This window comes from Lepisma saccharinum, chromosome 20 (genome assembly GCF_977018435.1).
Source record: "Lepisma saccharinum chromosome 20, izLepSacc3.1, whole genome shotgun sequence".
Classification (NCBI taxonomy): domain Eukaryota; kingdom Metazoa; phylum Arthropoda; class Insecta; order Zygentoma; family Lepismatidae; genus Lepisma; species Lepisma saccharinum.
The window spans coordinates 10145826-10168723 of NC_139248.1; the positions used below are offsets into that span (position 1 = coordinate 10145826).

At 36.2% G+C, this 22898-nt stretch overlaps 1 protein-coding gene across 2 annotated transcripts in view; it reads left to right on the forward strand.

Moving 5' to 3' along the window:
- Positions 1-1963: 1963 nt before the first annotated feature.
- LOC146003719 (uncharacterized) overlaps positions 1964-22898 on the forward strand; it is a 28339-nt gene continuing 7404 nt past the window's right edge. The window contains exons 1-2 of one of the 2 annotated variants that reach the window (XM_083142107.1): positions 1964-2129; positions 4738-5548. In XM_083142107.1, coding sequence (XP_082998233.1) covers positions 4842-5548 — 707 coding nt within the window. In that variant the 5' untranslated portion in view covers positions 1964-2129; positions 4738-4841. Of the gene's footprint in view, positions 2130-2376; positions 2597-4737; positions 5549-22898 lie in introns of those variants that run through there. The other variant, XM_083142109.1, reaches the window with a different exon arrangement.

The following is a 22898-nucleotide window of genomic DNA, read 5'->3' on the forward strand; positions in this document are numbered from 1 at the left end:
CGCAGAACAAGTCCGCCGTATATGTTCAATTGGTATACGACAGAAAGACAGAGAGCAATCAATGTATGCAACATTCACACTCAGACTTCTTCTTTGTATGTGTTTCTCATATTATTCTTAGTAAAGTATGTAAGTCAAAACTAATTGCTTATTTTTATTGTTATAACACAAACTCTTCCCCTCAGAAAATTTTGATGGGGGGTGGATTTTAATAGAACAAGATCATTGGCGGGAAAGTGTGAGATCCCCCCATCCGTCATGGGAATTCGTACCCTGGATGTGACCACCAACTATGGTACTGCAGCTGGATATACAATTGTAGTGGTGCAATGTTATGGACCAACATAACGGGAAAAAAATCAACTCTCTACCTGACCCGACAATCAACAATGCAGTCGCTTACAGAAAAAGGTTGTCACATGGCATACAGCTCAGTGCTTATTGCTTACATTCCATTCTCAAAAGTTTTCGAATAATACAATATTCCTAAATTAAAAATGTTTTCATTTTTCTTATACCACCACCATTTAGCAGCCATGATTTGATTTGTAATAAAGATAATCTATGGTTACGAAGTAATATATTTGTAAATTAAATAGCATGTATTAAGATGATTCTTATAATGAAGAATATATCTGAATGTGAATTAACAAAAAAAATGACATTTTCTCATCAAGACTGCAGTTCGAAAAAATCAGGACAGGAATTAAAAATACTGCACTGTCCCGACCAAATTGGAACGTTTTGTAACTTTGCATCAATGATTATAAAACTTAAATTGATAAATATACTACACTGCAGACTTCTGGAGTCTACCTCTCTCCAGAAACAAGCCATTCATTTATGCAAGAAGAAAATTGATATTCCTGTAAAATCTGTAAAATCGTCATTATTATTTTTATGTTTGCATTAAAATATTTCATGGCCCGAGGGGGGCATGGCCCACTTGCCCCCCCCCCCCCCCCTTGGGTACGGGCATGGCTCCACGCCTGTAATACAAGTTCGGAAGCTGGACGCGAACATTCCCGTCTTGCAGAGGTTGTTATTGCTCACCAGCTTAAATAAAGTTCCCCGTGCCATAAAGGCACATTTGGAGGATGTGGGGGTTAGGGCCTTACACATTCTCGATCTCTGCCATTATGCAGGTGGTGTAATGAGCAGCGAATGGGTACGGGTGGGGGGGGGGGTAAAGGCGGTCTGAGCGTGGTGGTGATTGGTAAATTAAATAGCACTGGCGAGATGGAATTTTCTATTTATGGCCTGTGAAAACTGAACGAAAGGCAATCTTACCAGGTGGCTTCCAGCTCGGGCTGCAAGACGCAAAGTTCAGAAGATTCTCTCGGTGCCTGGTACTGGGTCGCGGCCCGGTAGTTGAGACGGGGGTAAAGGCGGTCTTAGCGCGGTGGTGATTGGTAAATTAAATAGCACTGGCGAGATAGAATTTTCTATTTATGGCCTGTGAAAACTGAACGAAAGGTAATCTTACCAGGTGGCTTCCAGCTCTGGCTGGAAGATTCTCTCGGTACTGGGTCGCGGCCCGGTAGTTAAGAAACGCTGTTAGGTGGCATTATGGCGATATTATTCTTCCTTAGTTTTGGAATTTATTTATTCATTACAAGATAAATAGTACTCGTAAGTTAGTTTTTTTTTAATTAAAGACTTTGGTGTTTTCTTTGAGGTATGGGTAACACACTGGAGGTTTTCTGCTACTTCGATTATCTAGCTTTATTATTTCACAATTAAATTTTCTAATTCCATGTCTAAAGTGAAATTTATATTTCACTTTGGACGTTGAGAGACATTACAATACACACGATTTGATGTTATTACAATTAATCCAACATTGTCTGCAAAGAGAATAGGTTGGGTTGTCTGCTGCTTTACGAAAATGTTTTTTCTACAGCGCTACATGACAGAAATTATTTTCCAGTGTGCTTTCTTCCAGATTTATTTATCGATCTTTGCGAAACAGGGTGATTAGATTTAAGACAAATTATGAACTAGTGTATTTTAATGAGTATTTGCGTTTATATTAAATTTCCCAGATGCACATAATCGTGTACCTTTCACGATGTATGCTATTCGATTTAAAAGATCACAAATTGTGCTCCGGTGTTTTCTTCCTGCGGGTGAGTAAAGTAAGATTATTGTGAATGATAAATTAAAAACTTAATTCGGGCAACCTTCTTTTTTAATATTTTCATTTCTTTTTAGCAAACACAGCCGTGTGTAATTTTCAGATACTTTTTTTCCGTTGCAGATCATAAAAAACAACAGTGTATTAATACAGTCAGCGAAATGATGGTAAATGACAGTTTACATTATTAGATCCTCATAGCAGAAGACACTGTATCAAGTCTCGCCCTCCAGTAAGACCATAAAAAATCTATTATGTATAACTTTCTGTTGATTTCTGAATTAAACATTGATTCTTGAATGCATATTAATTAATTACAAAATGAAGTCATGTGTTATATTTACGACCGGCATCCCTGCTATGTAATTTAGCTCAGCTTCTTGAGAAAGCAAGGCAGGAATATTTGGGATTGTCCTTTCGTCATGGGTCATCTACATCAATATAATTAATGAGAGCGGTGTAAGTACGTATGCTCTGTAAAACTTGTGCAGTATTTTGACCACATAATTATTTATATTATTGTCATCATCATATTGTGTGTATTTGGATATAACAACTATCCCGTCGCTGTACCCTATTTGAAATAATATTTTCATAAATTTCGAGATTTGTTATCTTCTATCTCTTCAGGTTAAATTCTATGATGAGAATGATCAGTGTTGTATGAAATACGTGAAAACAAACACACCCAATCTCCATGAAGGATTCGAACCAAGGTATCAAAGGAGAAAAATATTAAATTGTCCCCCTCAGAAAATCTTTAAGTTCATATTATATTGCAAAACTGTTAGGTATTATTCTAGTTTTCATCTAAATATTCATTGCATTTGAGCAATTTATCATTGTCCATGATAATATGGAGAAGCAAGATAAGATTAAACTCATTCACTCACTCAAGATTGTTACAAATGCTAGTAAACACCTTTTCCATTAACATGCAGTTTTATATACATATCCATTACTAATATCCCCAATTCTAACAATGTATTTTGAGATAGCACACCTTTTATCATAGTTGGAATTAATTTGGGGGGAGTGGTGTAGTTAGTTGTTACTACACTGCATCAGTAAGAAGTCTTTGGCCACTTGTAGTTTTATTCTCTACCAGCAGGACAAATTAAGGCCCAAGTTCCTTTTGTTTTATTTTGATTTTATCATGCTACAAATGCAATTTTTACATGGATCAATTTCAATTTACGTCTGTTAACACATACTGCGGAGTTTTAGCGATTTCTTAATATTTTGTTCAATATATGCTTTCATGGTCAGGTTAGGCAGGTCAGGTTTGGTTCTCATAGCATTGAAGGTATAATTTAACAATACAGGGAATTTCTCCAATTTGTTTGAAATTTCGGATACTTACTAATTTGGGTCTCCTAATCACGAATCTGCACTTAAAATTTGGCACTCACGTATAGAAATTCCTGAATTATGGCTAGCCCCACGGACCATTGGCACTAGCCCCACGAACCATTGGCGCGTGGTTAGGTTAGGTTAGGTTAGGAAACATAGTTAAATTTTAGGGTCGTAGTAATATCAGGAATATATATATATTTCGTTCTTTAAGTATTTGAAACGGAATATCTTGCGATAATAATGAGCAATTGTGCATTGTCAGTTGCGATGACTGACCCTCTTATTTTGCAAGTTTGACATGTGAGCACCAAATTTTAACTTCAGATTCGTGATTAGGAGCCCTAATTTAGTGAGTATGCCGAATTTCAAACAAAATGGAGAAATTCCCGGTATTGTAAAATCGCTTCGCATTGAAATAAAGTCCCAAAATATGCTCTACAAAGGTTCCAATTTACTTCTACATTCATTCCCACTAGTCAATGATACTTACTGTCGCTTGTCAACAGAGAATACCTTGTCCATGGGAAGTGCTTGCGTAAGGTAATTTTTAACTTTATTTTTTCAAGATAAATTACTTTTTTTTTCGAATCCAAACAGTGCCCATTACTTTAAGGAAGGTTCAAATTTCGTGTAACAATGATTTCCAAAATTCAATGATAATTAGTCTTTCTGCTACGAGAGTTTGAAAAAAAAAATAATCATAAAACAATCGGAACCGTTACCGGTTGACCCCCAACAACTTCTCTTTGGCATGCCACTGTGTGCTGTGCTAGTTAATTCACTTCATCTGTGCTCTTTGAAACCATTTTAAGCAGAAGAAAATTGCTTACTTGAGTGTGAGAGATGGAATAAGATAAAAATCACACTGAGGGTTATGCCCCTTTGTCTGGTGGGGAGGGTCAGTACACTTTTCGAAAGAAGTAGTAGATTGCTTGATAGTTTATATAGCTCTGCTTCATAAGAGTATACAACCAGGTGTGCCCAGGATTTTCAAAAGTTGGGGTGTTACGCATATTTTCTTTAATGGTCAGCCCCATTTTGCCCATCTTTTTTCTTGCCTGTGGCTTTTTTGGGGGAATACTAGGCCAAGGGAGGTTATACCCCCCCCCCCCCTTTGGGCATGCCACTGAACTCTGTACCCACATTTGTATAGGACTTGCTATTCTCACTATTACATAATTATTGGTGTTGTAATATATTTTTTAAAAATTTGGATTAACTTATCTATAATGTTCTTCTTTCAGATTATGCAGTTGTAAATATTTCTATTCAACACCCTATAGATGGATTTCACATATCAGAAGTAACAATATTGAATCAATTGTAGGAGCTACTTATCTTTTCAACAATGGAAGGTTCTAAAGAAGATGAAATAATAGTACCAACTGGTACAAAATTAGGAGATCAGGTTGATCCTATGGAATTTGTTGAAATAAAGATAAAAGAAGAACCTGTTTCAGAGTCAGAATGTGATGATGACATTTTAACCGATAGATTGAGTTTGCATATTCATGTAGATATCGAAGAAAGTGACGATAAATCTTCAGTGCATAATAATGTGTTAACTAAAGATGAAGCTTATGTATCAGACACACGAGTATGTGAACCAGAGTGTACAATCACTGAATGCATGTTACCCAGTGTGAAAGTAGAGTGCGAGCCAGAATGCATTGTTCCGGATGAATGTAATTTGTCTGCTGTGAAGGAAGAACCAGATTGCATAATACCAGACAGATATACATTCACTAGCTTTAAAGATGAATCAGAAAAACACAGTTCATGTCTTTACGAACGTTCCAGCTCTTCACACCAAAGTAAAAGTGGCATCGAGGGTGATGTAAAGGAAAATTGGGATTCTGATTCACATTTCCAGGTGAAACAGGAATCCGATTCTTTGACAGGAAAGATTAAAACCTGCAAGGATGATGAATGTGTACAAAGTAGTGCCGATGAAGCAGATATTACACTGTGCTTTGAATGTAAATTTGAAGAAGTAGATGAACCATATCAGATAAAATCCACTGATGATGAAGACGAACGGAATTCCATCTCAAGGTGAGTGTGGCCATATTCATCAGTAATCTTGATGTAGTATTAATGTTAATATTTTTTTCTTCAGTAGCTGAAATTCTTTAGTTAACTTAATTTTGATGTACAAGTATATTTTTCAAGAGTCAAGATTCATTGAAATCTGCAGTATCTTTTTGTCTTAAGTGTTTGCACATCCTTGTCAAATGTATCAATTTTAATTTACTTAGAAATGCTTATAATCTTCCTAATGATTTATCATTATTGTTGGGAGATGATGACAATATTTTAGCTAATGTTTTTAGCTTTTTGAGAAGAGCTGGCCTTTTCCACTGTTTCTGAGGAAGTTTTTAGTATATCCTTACCTTTTCAATGTGTTGTGTATGTCCTGTGCAGTTTCCTTAATTACACCCCATTTTTTAAACTTTGAAGGATGCAAAATGCCAATAGTGCAAAGACACCAAACAATTTTAACTCATTCATTCATTTAACTCATACATTGAAATTTAATGTCAGGTACAAAAGGTATGGAAGATACAGGACTAATAGGGTGGAGGCACTAGTTATGGCCATCTTAAGGAAAATTTACAATAGTATACAACTTTTAACATGATAATAATTTTACTGATGGCTTACAAAAATTATGAGCACTGGTACAGAGTCTGTACATTATGACTAAGCATTAACAAATACAAACAAGTTAGTCAGAAAAAAGTTTTAAAAATATTAACCAAACGTGACACTATTCTTCAGTTATGTCCACTTAAATTCACTTATGGCCACCTTGTCTATGAACAAATAGTGAAGTAATACAGACGAAACACAATATGTTAAAGGTAAATAACATAGTTTTCAATAAATGAACATAGTGTAAATGTAGTTAAACAACATAAATCAACATTTCCAGACTTCTCAGGTCACTCCGTAGTTAACAAAACAACAAAATGTCAGTTCCAAAAATAAAAATAAGAAGAAAAAGGTTTTCACACATTAGATAGTAGCTTCATATCACATGGAAATTATATGTTTAATGCAAGTTCACTGGCAATAATGTTATACAGAAAATTACTTTTTTTTCCAGTGTGTTAACAGGACCAGGAAATTTTGTTATCAAGTGTCACACCTCTTGCATTAGGATAGGCTCCGGCAGTTTTCCCATAATGTCATTCACATTTATTGTTGAAATATCATTTTCTATATAATCAAAGCAATCATTTTCTGCAGTGGCCATAATCAAAGAATCTTTACAAACCTACATCTAGTAATGGCCATGTGGTCTACACATACTGTTTTGTGGTTATTTCTATTTCAGGATATAAATACTGCAATTCTAACATTTAAACTTACCTCTGAACAAATTATATGTTCCTAACATATATAACAACTGTGGAAAACATTATTGTAGCTCTCTCTTTTCTTATGAGAATGCATAAGAAATTCTACTCTAACAAGCAGTTTCTTCCTTACAACAAGAAAGAAAAACATGGATATCCAATTGGAAAGCTTATTTTACACTGATTTACGTAAGCTGTTCTCTGATTGGCTTTAGATCACCTGGTAGCTACTAATTAAATATGAACAGCAAAGTGGCCATAAGTAGGGTAGTGGCCAAAACTAATGCCTCCACCCTAATATGTAAATGTAAATTGCCAACAATAATTTCTTTCTCGTGTTTCAGGAGTTGTTGGTTTAAATGTACTAATCTTTTTCCTACAGCGATGAGAGATAAATCAGTACAGTTTGGTAGGCATGCACAGTGCATCTACTAAGTCTTAAGACAGTTGGCACTGTGTAACTGTCAGGCCGGCCATCTACCGGCCAAGTACGGAAGCGTTCAATAGACATTTTTTTTAGTTTTGTCTACCCCTGGTTGTAATTATGTATATTTTTTCTTGTATGTACACATTGCTTGCATTGTAGAATTATTTCTCGTGTAGTCTACGGTTATTGCAACCATAAATACAGTTTTTCCTTGTGACGTTTCAGAACACATGCTGCTTCCTTCATCAGACATTTATTTTTAGTTTGATTAAAGATACAGTTATAAGAATGGTTAAAAATATTTAACAAAAAAGAATCAGTTATACAATGGATGTTGTCAATATTACATTGTTGTAATATAGCAACTTAACTTGAAACAAGCAGTCAGTTTTATTTTTATTTCAGTTAAAAAAATTGATCACATTTTTTTAAAAATTATGAATCCCAAATATCATCAGGCAATTCAAAATCATCATTGCTATCACAGATGTTCTTGATGTTTTCTATTACATTAAATTTTAAAGATGGCGCCCTACTCCACTTGTGAAAAAGGAAACTTCATAATGGGTCTACGTTACCATTTTCATTATGCTGGGTGATTTTTTTAACCTGAATCATTTGAATATCTTGAAAAAAAATCATCCTACAAAAAAATGTTCCAAATAAAAAGTTGATAGTTTGGAGGGGGAAGTTTAGTGGTGCAACAGAAGAACACCCCTCTTGTAGGTGGGGCAGGGGGCAACTTCGAAATTTCAAATATAAACCCTTATTTTTTATTACAGATTCGGATTTTACGGAAAAAAATACATAAGTTTTGTCTGAAACATTTTTTTCGATTCGTGATAGATGGTGCTATAATCGACAAATTTTCATTTCTTGAATGTTTACACTTTAAAACCAATGTATTTCATTTCGCAATTTATTTAAATTAAAAAAATAAAACATTCTCGTGCATGAACTTTGTACTAATTCTTGACAAATCTTTTGAGATTTCATTAAGCTGGTAATTCGCCTATTTACAACATTTAAAAGTTAGATTCAATATTTGTTTAATTTTTTTTTTATTGTTGTGTCAAAGATGCTTAACAAAGCTACAACAGAAAAATAAAATAAAAAAATAAAACAATTTCAAGAAACAGTTCCTTTTTAGACTTTTCCTGTTAAATCATTGTTTGTTTTTCTTTGTTTTTTAGATCACAAGAATGCTCCGAGCGATTAATTTGACTAAGCTGTTGATACTTTTTAATATCAATGGATGTATTAACTGTAGAATAGAAAATTGAAATGGTTCTCGTGTATGGAGAATCTGGCAGGAATCTCCGTCAAGCTGTCATTGTTTATGCTGAGCGTTTTCCAGGCAGGCTGCGTTCTTTCGCTTCATTTCAACGTACAGTCAGTAAATTTACTACTGAAGGAAGTGTTAAACCTAAGCAAAGGAATTTGTTTTACAATAATTTCAAGTCCTGGAACAAAAATGTTTTATTTTTTGAATTTAAATGAATTGCGAAATGAAATACATTGGTTTTAAAGTGTAAACATTCAAGAAATGAAAATTTGTCGATTCTAGCGCCAACTATCACGAATCGAAAAAAATGTTTCAGACAAAACTTATGTATTTTTTTCCGTAAAATCCGAATCTGTAATAAAAAATAAGGGTTTATATTTGAAATTTCGAAGTTGCCCCCTGCCCCACCTACAAGAGGGGGAGGGGGTGTTCTTCTGTTGCACCCCTAAACTTCCCCCTCCAAACGATGAACTTTTTATTTGGAACATTTTTTTGTAGGATGATTTTTTTTCAAGATATTCAAATGATTCAGGTTAAAAAAATCATCCAGTATAATTTATTCCTTCGCCTTTTAATCAAGGATTCCCGGGTTTGATACCCGGTGGAGGCACAAGTGGTTCGGATCCCACTTTAAACTGTAGGTCCAGTCCCGATTAGCCTTACTGTGCATAAAGTGGACTTAAAACAACAAATCAACCAACCATATAATTTATTCCAATCTTCTTCCGCAATGATCGAAGCTTCCCAGACATTCAAATCTACGCTATGTGATCAGAACAGGGTGGCTACTCACCGGAAATTCCTTGAATTCCAGGAATTATGCATGAATTATTGGGTCCGGGAATTATGCATGAATTATTGGGTCCGGGAATTATGCTTGAATTCTACTTGAATTTTTCTCCGTAGACGTGAAAAATTACAACTTTTTCTAATCCAAATCCTATTCACATTTTATGCAAATAAAAATTATTTTTGTAAAATTTTCTTGCTTGCTTCGCTCGCAATTGCTGCTCTTCTTAGTCTTGTCAAGTTTATAACCATAGCTAGGAGGTGGCGGGAGTCGGCCCTGGGCACTGAACTATCTAAATGAAAAACTGATTGATTGATTTGTGGTTTTAAGTCCACTTTATGCACAGAAAGGCTAATCGGGACTGGGCCTTCAGTTTGAAGTGAGATCCGAGCTACTGTGCCGTGTGGAGAAAAAATAATTGAAATCGTTTGTTCAAACACAAATGCTTTAGCACCAACATCTACCCCCATTTTGCATGATTTACGAGGATAATAACGTCTTTGATACTACTACTACTAATAATAATAACAACAATGTTGGTCCCAGCGGATTCAAATCCTGGCTTAGGCATGGATGTTTGTTACTGTCCATTCATCAATTTCATCATATCACTCATCCCCATCTTTGCAAATTAGCCAAACGTGGCACAAGAAGCGAAGTAAAATAAAACAAATCAATAATAATAATGTTATAATAATATTATTATTAACACTATTATTATTATTATTATTAGTATTAGTACGTTTATCCTGGCACTTTCTACCCGCCCACTCAGACGAAAATTCGTGGTTGAGCCTCGGAATTTGTAAATAAACTCTGCACCTGAAATTAAATATTTTAATTATATTATGTATACCGTTTAATTGAATCAGAATTTTTGGATGTTGGAATCACATAGACCCTTTACATTATTAAGATATTTGTGTGTGGATGTTGAGAGGCGGTAATACGTAAGGTTGAAATAGAGAAAACATCTGCTTGAATTTTTGGAAAGTTTGCCTTGAAAATCGGGAATTATACTTGAATTTTATCATGGTCCTAGAGTAGCCACCCTGTCAGAAGTATCTGGACACACAGCTGAAAATGAAGTACAAGTTGGAGCCACCCTCCATTGGGAACCCTGGCAGTCAATACGGTGTTGGCCCACCCTTAACCTTGATGACAACCTTCACTCTGGCAGGTATACTTTCAATCAGGTGGCAGAAGATTTCCTGTGGAATGGCAGTCCATTCCTCTCAGAGCGCCAAAATAAGAAGAGGTATCGGTGTGGTCTAGCACGAAGTCGGCGTTCTAAAACATCCTAGAGATGTTCTGTGGGATTCAAATCAGGACTCTGCGCAGGTCAGTTCATTAGTGATACGACGTCGTCAAACCACTCACCCACAAGCCCTGCAGTATGGAAGGGTGCTCTGTCATGTTGAAAGACACAATGGTCATCCCCGAACTCGTCTTCGAAAGCAGTTAAAATGTCAACGTAAGCTTGTGCCGTGACATTGCCACATAAAGCAAAAAGAGGGGGGCGGGGCAAGCCCCCTCCAAAAGAAACATGACCACACTGTAACCCCGACGCCCCTGAATTTCACTGTTGGCACTGCGCAGGCTGGTAGATGTCATTCACCAGGCATTTGCCACACCCACACCCTACCATTGTTATCGCCACATTGTGTACCGTGATTCATCACTCCACACAACAGTTGTCCACTGTTCTATGATCCAGTTTTGATGCTCCTTGCACCACGCAAGGTGGCATTTTGCAGTTGCCTGTGCGATGTTTGACTTATAGGCGGCTGCTCGTCCGTGGAAATAAAGTTGCTGCACCTCGCGCAGAACAGTCATGGTGCTTGGAGTAGATCCTGATGCAGTTCGGAATTCCTGTATGATGGTGGCGATGGATGATTGACCATTACGCTGTACGACCCTCTTCAACACTCGACGGTCTCTGGAGCTCAATATGGGACGTCAGCCTGCACACTTTTGGGTTGTACATATCCCTTCACATTTCCACTTCACTATAACATCAGGAACAGTGGACATGGAGATGTTTAGGAGGGTGGAAAGTTGCACCCAACCACGTTAAAAGTCCGCGAGTTCCTCAGACCGTCCCACACTGCTGTCTCACGCTTCTGCAGAGTACTGAGATTGCTGACCATGTGTTCCACATGGTAGATTTGCCGGACCCTGTAACTGAGTGGTTAGCACATTGTGCTGCGAAGCCAAGGGTCCCGGGTTCGAATCCGACTCGGGCTTGGTTGTTTGTGAATGTCCATTCATCAATTTCATCATTTCATCACTCATTCCCAACTTCGCAAATTAGCCCAGAGGCACAAAACGCGAAGTAAAATAAAATCAATCAATCACATGGTAGATGGCAGTACTGTGTCGCCCTCTATGATAAACACATGTTTCGAGGTGTATCCGGATACTTTTGATCTCAGAGTATATTTCCTGTCACTCTTTTTAAAACCCTTTTCTTTTTAATCATATGCTTCTCCTTGATGATGTGAGGTGACAAACCTGTTCATGGGTATAAATTCATAATGTCCAAACCGTGTTTGTTCCATCTTATTGCCATTTTCCTTTGAACATAGACAACTTATATTATATATTCCTGGTACAGATTTTCTCATTTTGTATTAATTAAATGTACATTCCAAACTCCTTGGTGATCTAAAAACAATTTTGAAATTATTTTTTTTAAAAATTTTTGCGATTTTATGTGAGAATTTCCTGTGGAATGGAATACAAACAAATTTCTTTTCAACAGATTTCTCATCTTTGTCCACTTTTTTCTTTTCCTTTAGTTTTCTTTTGACTTGTTTTTTGATTTGGTTTATTCTGTTAGTGTGAAAACCATTTTCTTTTGCTATATTAAAAAGCTTCTCTTCTTCATTTTTGATATCCTTATTAATAGAACATACGAGGGTTATTTTTTAAGTAAGGTCTGTTTTGCAATAAAAACGAAGTAAGTAAATCTTTTTTTTAAAAAAAAGATTTATTTTCTGAATTTACATACACTTCTCTATTTTTCTACACAATTTCCTTGCTGGTTTACACATTTATCATAACGAACTTAGAGTTTTTGAATACCCTCCTCATAGAACTCTGCTGCCTGTGATGATAGCCAGTTACTCACAGTCGTTTTCACTTCTTCATTAATGTCTAAACGCTTGCTGCCCAGGAAGGTCTTCAGATGGCGGAAGAGGTGGTATTCGCTAGGTGCAAGGTCTGTTTGTGAATACCATTTGAAATTGCGCATGAGCGTGGGAATGAGTGCGTGCGCAGGCTCCCGGCATTCTTTGAACAACATCATGGCAACTGTGTTTTGGAACACGCAGGGTGTTTTGTTAGTGGACTTCATGAGTAACTGGCTATCATCACAGGCGGGAGAGTTCTACGAGTTGGGTATCCAACAAACTCTTAGTTTGTTACGATAAATGTTTAAACCGGCAAGGAAATTATGTAGAAAAAAAGAGAAGTGCATGTAAATTCAGAAAATAAATGGTTTCTTGAAAAACATTTACATACTTCCTTTTTATCGCAAAATGGACCTTACTTAAAAAATAACCCTCGTAGTTTTTGTGCTCTTAGGAAAAAAAATAACAATACATTATCCATTGTTATACAAGAATGTTCTGAATTGGCAGGGATGTATTTTTCCCCTGCTAATTTTTTCCTATGGATTGATGTTGGAATTGTTGTCAGTTGGCTTTATTTTCAGATCCAGAAAAGAAATTACATTATTATTCATGGGTTCACAAGTGAATTTTATGCGAGGATGTGATTCATTCAACAATTGAAATGTACATCCATGATGGTGTTCTCATTTTTAGCAGTAATTAGCTAATAATTCTCTCAATCAGATCTTGAACGTACAAACTTTTTTTCCTCAATATTATATGCTCTTTCTCCCGTTCTGTGTATTTTGGACCTCTGTTATTTCTTCTGTTGTATTGAAAACTTAACCGTTCATCAAGAGCATCATGTGTGAAACTTCGTAATGTTCTCTTTTCTTCTTAATCATTTAGAAATTCAGTGCCTTATGTATATAAGCATTACCAACTGAAAATTTCATCAGGTACTTGAATATCTGTAAGATTTATAAAAAATCTCTTACCAATATTTTTAGTTTCCATTTTCCCACCTTCATCAACTTTTTCCCTTCCTTCATTGTTCTTGTATATAATTTGTTCCTCCTGAATTAGCTGGGAGAATTTCCTATCAAGTCTCCTGTCTGAAACTTTGCTGTAGTGTTCTACAACTTGTTGTGTAGCTCTGTTTACTTTATCCCATATGAGTGGATGCAAAGAATTTCATAACGTTAAGTCCCTAATTAGTCTCTCTATCATTAACTTTCCTTTAAAAGCTGTGTTTTATGGTTGTAATAATTGTAGACTACAAGAGAAATGATGTAATTATATAACAATGTTGTAACAAAACTAAAAATAAATGTCTGAAATTTCACAACAAAAGCTTTTTTTTATGCTTCTAACAACTGTAGAGAAATGATTCTACAATGCATGCAATACGTACATGGAAGAAAAAATTAGGTTTCAAGTATTGTTTTTCCTAACTTCACCGGTGGAGGCACAGAGTGGTTCGTATCCCACTTTAAACTGTGGGTCCAGTCCCGATTAGCCTTAATGTGCATAAAGTGGACTTAAAATACCAAATCAATCAATCAATCAATCCTAACTTCATGGCATTTGTGTGTGAATTCAAGTGTACCAAATGTAGAGTTGGAAGTGGTTTTTTTGGAAAAGAAACAGAGTTTTCTTCCGCAGCTTTTGTGGTTGGGCTTTTTTCATAAAAGTGTGTCAAATCAATGAAAATACAGGAGTTGGCAGTATTTTTCCTGTTCCATGGTTTTCGTTTATCTCCTTACTGTAAAATACACTCATTTATAAATATAAAATACAATTTACAATATGAAATTCGTAGCTAGACATAACCAGTGCTTTCAAAAAAGCTGGCTGTTTTGAATGGGCTGTTCCTTCCAAGTGTTATCTTCATATTTTGGTAGGCTTATTAAATATATCTATGTAGTATAAACATTCACATAACTAGAGTATTTTGTGTGTGTAAATTCAAAGTTTGAATTTATTATACAAACACGTACATGAAGGAAAAAAGAAAATACTGCTCTACCTTTTGAAAATCTAGTAACAAATCGCATTATATTAAATTTTGTGTTCAGTAAAATATATTTGTATTCTGGCTTTCCAGTACATCATGTGTATAATTTGGTTAAATGGCCACTAAGCCTGGTCACGGAGCAACTAGTGATGTATTTTGGCAGCTTGTTGCAGTGGTTCACAACCTTTGAGAGACCACAGCCCAGTAAATTTATTTCTTACAAGTCGATGCCCTGTGTCCCAGCAATTTTACTCGTAAATACATTTCTGATCTTTAAAGTTTATATGGAAATTAATATGCACCCTCAATTAATATTAATATATCAACTATGACATAATCAGAGTTCAATTATGTATAGACTTGCTGTCAAATATAAAATAAGATTTAAATTAGTCGTCAACTCCTGGGTGCAACAGACCTTTTGCAGTTCGGTGGTTGAGACATAGGCACTAAAACTGAAGCGGAAGCAAATAAGATTGGCCGCAAATGGCAAAAAAAATAAAAAAAATAATCTATTTAAGAAATCTGGACTGGACCTACAGTTTGAAATGAGATGCAAAGCACACTGTCTCCATTTAGTATTGAACCACAAACACCTTCTTATTACAAGACAACAGCATTACTGCAGAGGCACATTCATGATTGTAAAAGGAACCATCTATCAAAAAGAAAAAGCAAGACCTTTTTCCAACAGCAGTACTTGCAATTTGTTCTCTGTGATTTACAGGCTAAATTAAATCTTAATCTCTCATGAAGTAGCAAACAATCTTGTTATGTATAGAGAACATTCAGACCGAAACAACAAATGACAGTGGGGGGTGTCACATTCAAGTGACGACCTCCCCTATGGCGTAGTGATAGCGTCGTCACCTTGTAATCAAGGGGTCCCAGGTGCGATTCCTGGTGGAGGCACATAGTGGTTTGGATACCACTTTAAACTGTAGGTCCAGTCCCGATTAGCCTTACTGTGCATAAAGTGGACTTAAAACAACAAATCAATCCAATCCAACATTCAAGTGACAAGTGGCATGGGTCCCTTCAGTCTGTAAGCAAGCATCCACCACACATGCACAAACAACGAGGTGACATGAAGGAGCTTTCAGACTGAAGTCACAGATTACAAGTGACACAGTCTCCTTCAGTCTAAAGCAAAACATTCACTCTGCATGCAAGAACTATGGACCGAAGCGGCACAATGCACACCATTGAGAAAACATTATAGTCCGAGCAACAAGCAAGTAACATGTTTAGCTCGTTGTCGCACTTCAGTTCAAAAGGTTGAATGGATTACTGAGGGTCTGCTTACAAGTATCACATGCCACTTGTTGCTTCGGTCTGAAAGTTCTCTGAGAAAACGGTACAGGCCAAGTGACAAGTGGCACTTGCAGCTTATGTTGCTGGGGTTCGAAAGGTTGCATTTACTTCTGAAGGTTGGTTTACAAGAGCCATATGTCGCTTCCATCTCAAAGCTCCATTAAACAGGATATATACCTTGTCATATCATAAATTCTGTTGCCAAGTTTAGACAGGGATGGCAACACTGGTTGGCAAGGTAACCCCGCAATGTTGGATCAAACAACAACCAGTATGTGTGTTTGGCTGTGGTAGCGGAAAGATGAATTTAACTGCGAGTCGAATGGAGTGGGCGTGTATACGAGCAGTAATTGCACTGCACAAAGTTGGCAAATCACCATCGGACATTTTCAACACCCTGAAGAAGCTGAATATCAGCAGGATGTTCATGCATCGGACCATCAACAGATACTGTGACACAGGGACAATTGAGGACCGCCCCAGGAATGGTAGACCTCGTAGCGTGAGGAGCCAGAAGCTCGTGAAAGGAGTGGCGGCGCGGATTCGATGAAATCCTGTCAGGAAACAAGCAGTGATGACTCGAGAGCGGAACATTTCGAAAATGTCGATGTTGCATGTGCTCCGAAGTGACCTAGGACTCCTAGCTTATCGGCTTATCATTGCTCCGGCTGATTGGCCCTTCAGCAGCCCATTGGACTACAGGTTGTGGTCCGTTTTGGAGGGCTTGGTCTGCAGGAAGAGGCATCCGAACCTTGCGAGTGTCAAGCGTTCTCTTGTGAAGGCAGTGGCGGACTTGCCCCTCGAGACCATGCGTGCTGCAATCGATGACTGGCCTCAGAGACTTTGGGTCTGTGTGAAGGCCAGAGGTGGCCATTTTGAACAGTGATTGGTGCTCTGTGTTGGCAAGACCTGTACCTTTGTAACATCCAAATATTAATACATTAGCTTTCTCACTGTGCCTGTAGTTCAGAATTTATGATATGACTAGGTACACACATTCATGTAATACGTATACATCTGCATATTGTTGTGAACAGTAAAGATTTTTAATTGTCCCGAAGGATTGAATATTTTGATATTAATATTTGTTTCATATTTTATGACATTAACATTTAAATTGAGACACAAACATGTAAAAGCTTGTTTATATGGTCAGATGTGCTCATCAGGACTACACGTTTAGTTTTAACCCTAGCTTACCCGTGCCATACAAGAAACTTACATACTGGGGGACAGCTAACAGACCCACACTTTTCTTTATCACTAAAATTCAGGAAACCATTTTATTATTGAATCACAACTTCCTTTGCTGATTATATATGTGCAGTTATTTATTAATTATAATAATTATATTATTATAATTAATAATATAATAACAAACTAACGCTCTAGCCTTCTTAAACCCAAAGGTTCATGGCTGCAGCAACACAGGCCTTCCATCTGTCCCTATCTTGAGCAAGATCTATATACACTTTTCCATCCCTACCGATTTCCTTTAAGTCTATCTCAACGTTGTCCCTCCACCTTCGTGTTGGCCTTCCTACAGGTCTCTTACCATCAAGTTTCCCAACAAGAATCCTGTAAACTCCTCTTTCCTCTCCCATTCGTGCCACATGGCCTGCCCACCTAAGTCTTTTTGATTTAATTATTCTAATAATATCTGGATATGAATACAAATTATGTAGTTCTAAATTATGTAACCTTCTCCACTCACCTGTCTCCTCATCCCTTTTAGGTCCAAATATTTTCCTAAGGATCTTATTTTCAAATACTCTCAATTCATGTTCCTCTTTCAATGTAAGGGACCAAGTTTCACACGCATATAATACTACAGGCAAAATTACTGTTTTGTATATTTTAACTTTTAGTTTCTTAGATATTAAACGAGAAGACAAAAGTTTATGAAGAGAGAAGTAACATGCATTTCCTGAATTAAGCCTACTTTTTATTTCCTCTTTAATTGAATTTTCACTTGTTAATATTACTCCTAAGTATTTGAATTTGGAAACTGGTTCAAACAAGTTGTTATCAATAATTAGATTTTGATTATTACTAGGGATGTGACGAAGCTGAAAATTTACCGATGCCGATGTACTCACCGATAATTTTTATAACCGATACCGATGCCGATATTTAACCGATTCCGATACATAAGATTATTAAACAGAAATGGGATGTTATTTTCAGCATGACAAAAATAAATTTGCTTTGTACATTTCTATTGCATATCATATGTATATACATATATATTCTCAAGAGATGTGAATGTACATTTGCATCTACAAAATGTTATGTGAACCCTTAAGAAGAACATGGATTCTCAAGAGACTAAACATTAGTACACAAGCAGTTCTTTGAAATGCAAAATGAATTCCTGTTCTGCCAGATTCAACTTCAGAAACATGAGATTTGGAAGCACTTCAGGAAGTAACCTACTTCTTCTCTTATCTCAAATCTGTTCAACAACACTGAACACTCAATCACTGAATACTGATGCAGCAGGTATGCCCAAGTATTTTCTCAGCACATGCTTCAGGTTTGAATATTCATTTTTGAATTACCAATACAACAGCAGATCTTGGTTCAGCAATGTACTGTTTTATTTCCGATTTATAGTTAGGTTGATCCTCTGAATGAGTTTGCAATAATTTTATTACAAAAACTCTACAATAATGACGAATCATAACAAATTTTCAATAAATCTTACAAAACTAGAATATAAAACTTATTTGAAGGTAAAAACTCTAGTATAACCTGTACCGGTTTAAATATCGGATTTTTGCTGATTCCGATACCGATGCCGATGTGTCAATTTCGGCCGATTTTCATACATCTGTAATCGGCTTCAGCACATCCCTAATTATTACCTAACACTTGGTTTCGGCCTGTAAGTATATATTTAGTTTTCTCTTTGTTAACTTCCAAACCTATCTCTCTAGCAGTTTTGAAAAATGTTTTATAGCATTATTCTTAATTGTATTTATATCATCCCCTAATAAGTCTACATCATCTGCATATGCTAACAACTGAGTCACACCATTTAATTTTAGTCCTTCGTTAGTTTCTTTTACCTGCCTAACAGCATATTCTAAGGCAAAATTAAAGAGGAATGGAGATAATGCATCTCCTCGTTTTAACCCATCATGAATTGTAAATTTGTCACACATTAATACCCACACGAATTTTACTTTCTGTTTCACTGGTGCATACGTTTATCATACTAACAAGCTTCTTAGGTATTATTTTCATTTTCTTGACGTACTTTGCACATTTGGTTAGAGTTGCAAAAAAGCTGGCTTTTTTGAATGGATGGTTTTTTCCCGATTATTAGGTATTAATAATATAATATATATATATATATAATGTTAATAAGACTAGGAGAGATAAAGTGAGGAATGAAAGAATAAGAAGAGAAGTGGAACAGGAGTCGCTAGAGAAAATAATTGAAAAGAGACAGCTAAAGTGGTGGGGACATGTATTCAGAATGAATGAAGAAAAAAAGGTAAAGCAAATTCTAGAAGTAAAGGTGCAAGGTAGGAGAGGTAAAGGAAGACCAAGGATAATGTTTGAAGACAGAATGGAAAAGATTGGAAGAGAAAGGAATAAGACAATAAATATGATGAAGAGAATGATGAGAAACAGACAAGAATGGAGGAGATGGATCGAGGCAACCAACCCTACGCTATGATGGCAGAAGGGGACTAGAGGAAGAAAGAAATAATATAATATCATTAATAAAAAATTATAACCAATTGTTGCATGAGTGTGTGTCATATATTTTATCATTCACTAAAACTAAAAAAATCCATATTTTTTTTTATTAATGCTTTTTTGTTTTCAGAAGTGCGGTTGTTTACCAATATTACAAACCAATTGTACACTGTCACTGGCATGTGTGTCTCGAATGAGATGCATTCAAGGATGGCGCCTGATAAGCCCACCAAGTGCATTTTGCCTCCTCATTACATTACATTTAGGTTTTTATGAACAAAGGTAATACAGAAATATTGGGAACACCCTAGGCAACAATGTAATTTATTTTAAAACAGTTGAAAAATAAAAAAAAATATATAGGTGGGCCTGCTGGTGCTTCCCCCATCCCCTCAGTAAGCTAGGCTTAAAATTGTATCTGAACAACTATGCAAAATGTGTTCACTGGGATTGGCCAATATATGTCTCTTGGCTGCGACATCATGTATTTTTTTTAACTATAGTTGTAAAATGTCACTACAAACCTGTAAACTCATAACAGCATCTTCCAAGTGAAATAGGTTAGCTGTAATTACTAAAAAGCCAAAATTTCCATTTTTTCCCCCAGAAAAGCCGGCTTTTTATCGGAAAAAATCCGTCCATTTAAAAAAACCAGCTTTTTTTGCAACTCTAACCAAATGTGCAAAGTACGTCAAGAAAGTGAAAAGTTTCAGACATCGAAAGTATATATCTATAGTTTGTTAGTCTTTGATGAATACAGTGGAACCCTGATTTTACGTTCCCGGATTTTACATTTTCCCACATTACACATTCAATATTGATGGTCCTAATATAGCAAAATATTATGGAAATTTCCCCAATTTTATATTTTCCTGTATTTTAAGTTTTTCCAGCTTGGTTCCCTGAATAATGTAAGATCGAAGTTCCACTTTATTTATTTACAATACCAAGAACTAATCTTGGTAACATTTTCGTTTAGTCAAAACGGATTTCTTCATTTTTACAGAAGAAACTACTTAGACGAATCACTTTCTGTAACATTGTTGATTTTCCTGAATGTATTTTCTGTCATAGTTTCATCTTTTTTACTGGTAATCCATGTTTTTATGTATAAAAATATTGCAATTGCCGTTGCTTCCATGTACTTCCTGTACATGAAGCGGATGTTCTGTGCGTTTCATGACGTAACCCCCTGTCAGTGTTTCCAACCACGCCATTGTTTTGCAAGATGAAAAACCAAATACGACCCCCAATTTTAACTGTTTGCCTAACCTAACTGAACCTAACCTAACCTTCCGTGAATGGTTTCTGGGGCTATGCGTGAATGGTTTGTGGTGCATTTTTGTGTTAAGACCCCAAATTTTAACGTTTGCCTAACCTAACCTTACCGTGAATGGTTCATGGGGACTATTTGCGAATGATTATACGACCCCAAATTTTAGGTATTAGTAGGTATTTTTTTTTTGTTTCGAAGGTTGGAAACACTGCATAACCACTCCAAATCGACAAGCACGACGCACAATGATCCAGAACACTCGTGCCATATTGTGTGTCATGCAATCGAAGAAAACTAACAACAATAAGTACTCGTAACATGAAAAATTGAAATTATTTTTGTGAGAAATTCATAATTGCACCTTATAGAATGTTCCGCAATGCAGAATAAGTAAGTAGCAATGTTAAAAAGGAAGAAATAAGTGAGTTATAGCTGTTTTGACTAAACTGAAGTAGTACCCTAATCTTTAATACTATTATAATGTTAGATATAAATCGTTTATAAGTGAAACTTCATAGAGGACTTGTATTTTTAAAGGCACAATTGCCACAGTTTGGCATACTATCACTTCATTGAAATACATGAATTCTTTTTGTGTATGTAAACAAGGGATGGCCAGATCTGGATCCTGGCGGATCCGAAATCCGGATCCGGTTGGTTCCGGATCCTGATCCTAAAATTTTTTGGATCCGGAATTTTCTGATACGGATCCGGTATCTTTGGATCCAAATCCGGTACTTTTGGATCCGGATCCAGAACTTTCGGATCGGGATCCAGAATTTTCGGATCTGGATCCGTTTCTTTTGGATCCGGAATTTTCAGATCCAGATCCGTTTTGCCATCCCACATGCGCTTCTTTGGAAAGTAAGAATGTGTTTATAACATATTGTTACCTGTTAATATACATATATATATAATATACATACATACACACACACATATATATAGTGTGAGTGCGCGCATGCGCGATGTGTAATTAATTAATACACTTACAAGGGAGGTCTAAGTCTCCCCTTCCGTTTTTCATGAAACTTGGCAGGTGTATAGAGGCCCCCCCTCTCAAATGTCAAGATGAGGAGAAATTGAAGTGGAGATCTGACCCCGAAACCACATAAATATGGCATAGGAAGAAACAGGGGGCATAGGGCCCCTCTATACACCTGCCACGTTTCATGGAAATCGGAGGGGAACACAGGGGTCAGATCCCCACTTTAATTTTTCCCCATCTTGACATTTGAGGGGAGGTTGCCCCCTAGAACAGATTTTTAGCCGAAACAAAAAAAACACGTATTTCTTCAATTGGGCCCGTTTATACACACCCTTGCCAAGTTTCATGGAAATCGGAGGGGGGCAAAGGGGTCAGATCCCCACTTCAATTTGTCCTCATATTGACAATTGAGTGGGTTTTGCCCTGTAAAACAGTTTTTTAGCTGAAACAAAAAAAAACAACATGTATTTCTTCCTTTGGGCCCCACTATACACCTGCCAAGTTTCATGGAAATTGGAGGGGGACACATAGGTCAAATGTCCACTTAAATTTGTCCTCATATTGACATTTGAGGGGGTTTGCCCTTGGAAACAGTTTTTTAGCTGAAACAAAAAAAAAATCTTCCTTTGAGCCCGATTATACACACACCTGCCAAGTATCATGGAAATCGGAGGGGGACACTTAGATAACCTCCCTTGTTAGTCTTACACTTTGTAATTATATAACACTGCATATATTATAATGTTTTATTTTAATTTGTAAAACTGTAACTGTAGAACAATTGTATAATTTTTGTATAACATTTCTATCTTGTTATATGTTTTAAAGGTTTCATCCTGGAATGGAATGTCTCACATTTATGTGTGTTTTCATTTCCAATACATTCGAATGAATACATATCTGTTTTAATGGCATTTACAAAATGACCTCTGACATTTTATGTTAAACAAGTAAGATTATTTTTGTGCACGAGTGTGTTAGCCGAAGCATACCAAAGTATTTTAGGAACAACGCTTGAAAAAAATTCTTGTAGGACTAACTAATGAAAATTTTCTTTGTAATCGAAGATCATAATACCTTTTAAGGTGTGGTAATATTATAATGGGATTGAGATACGAA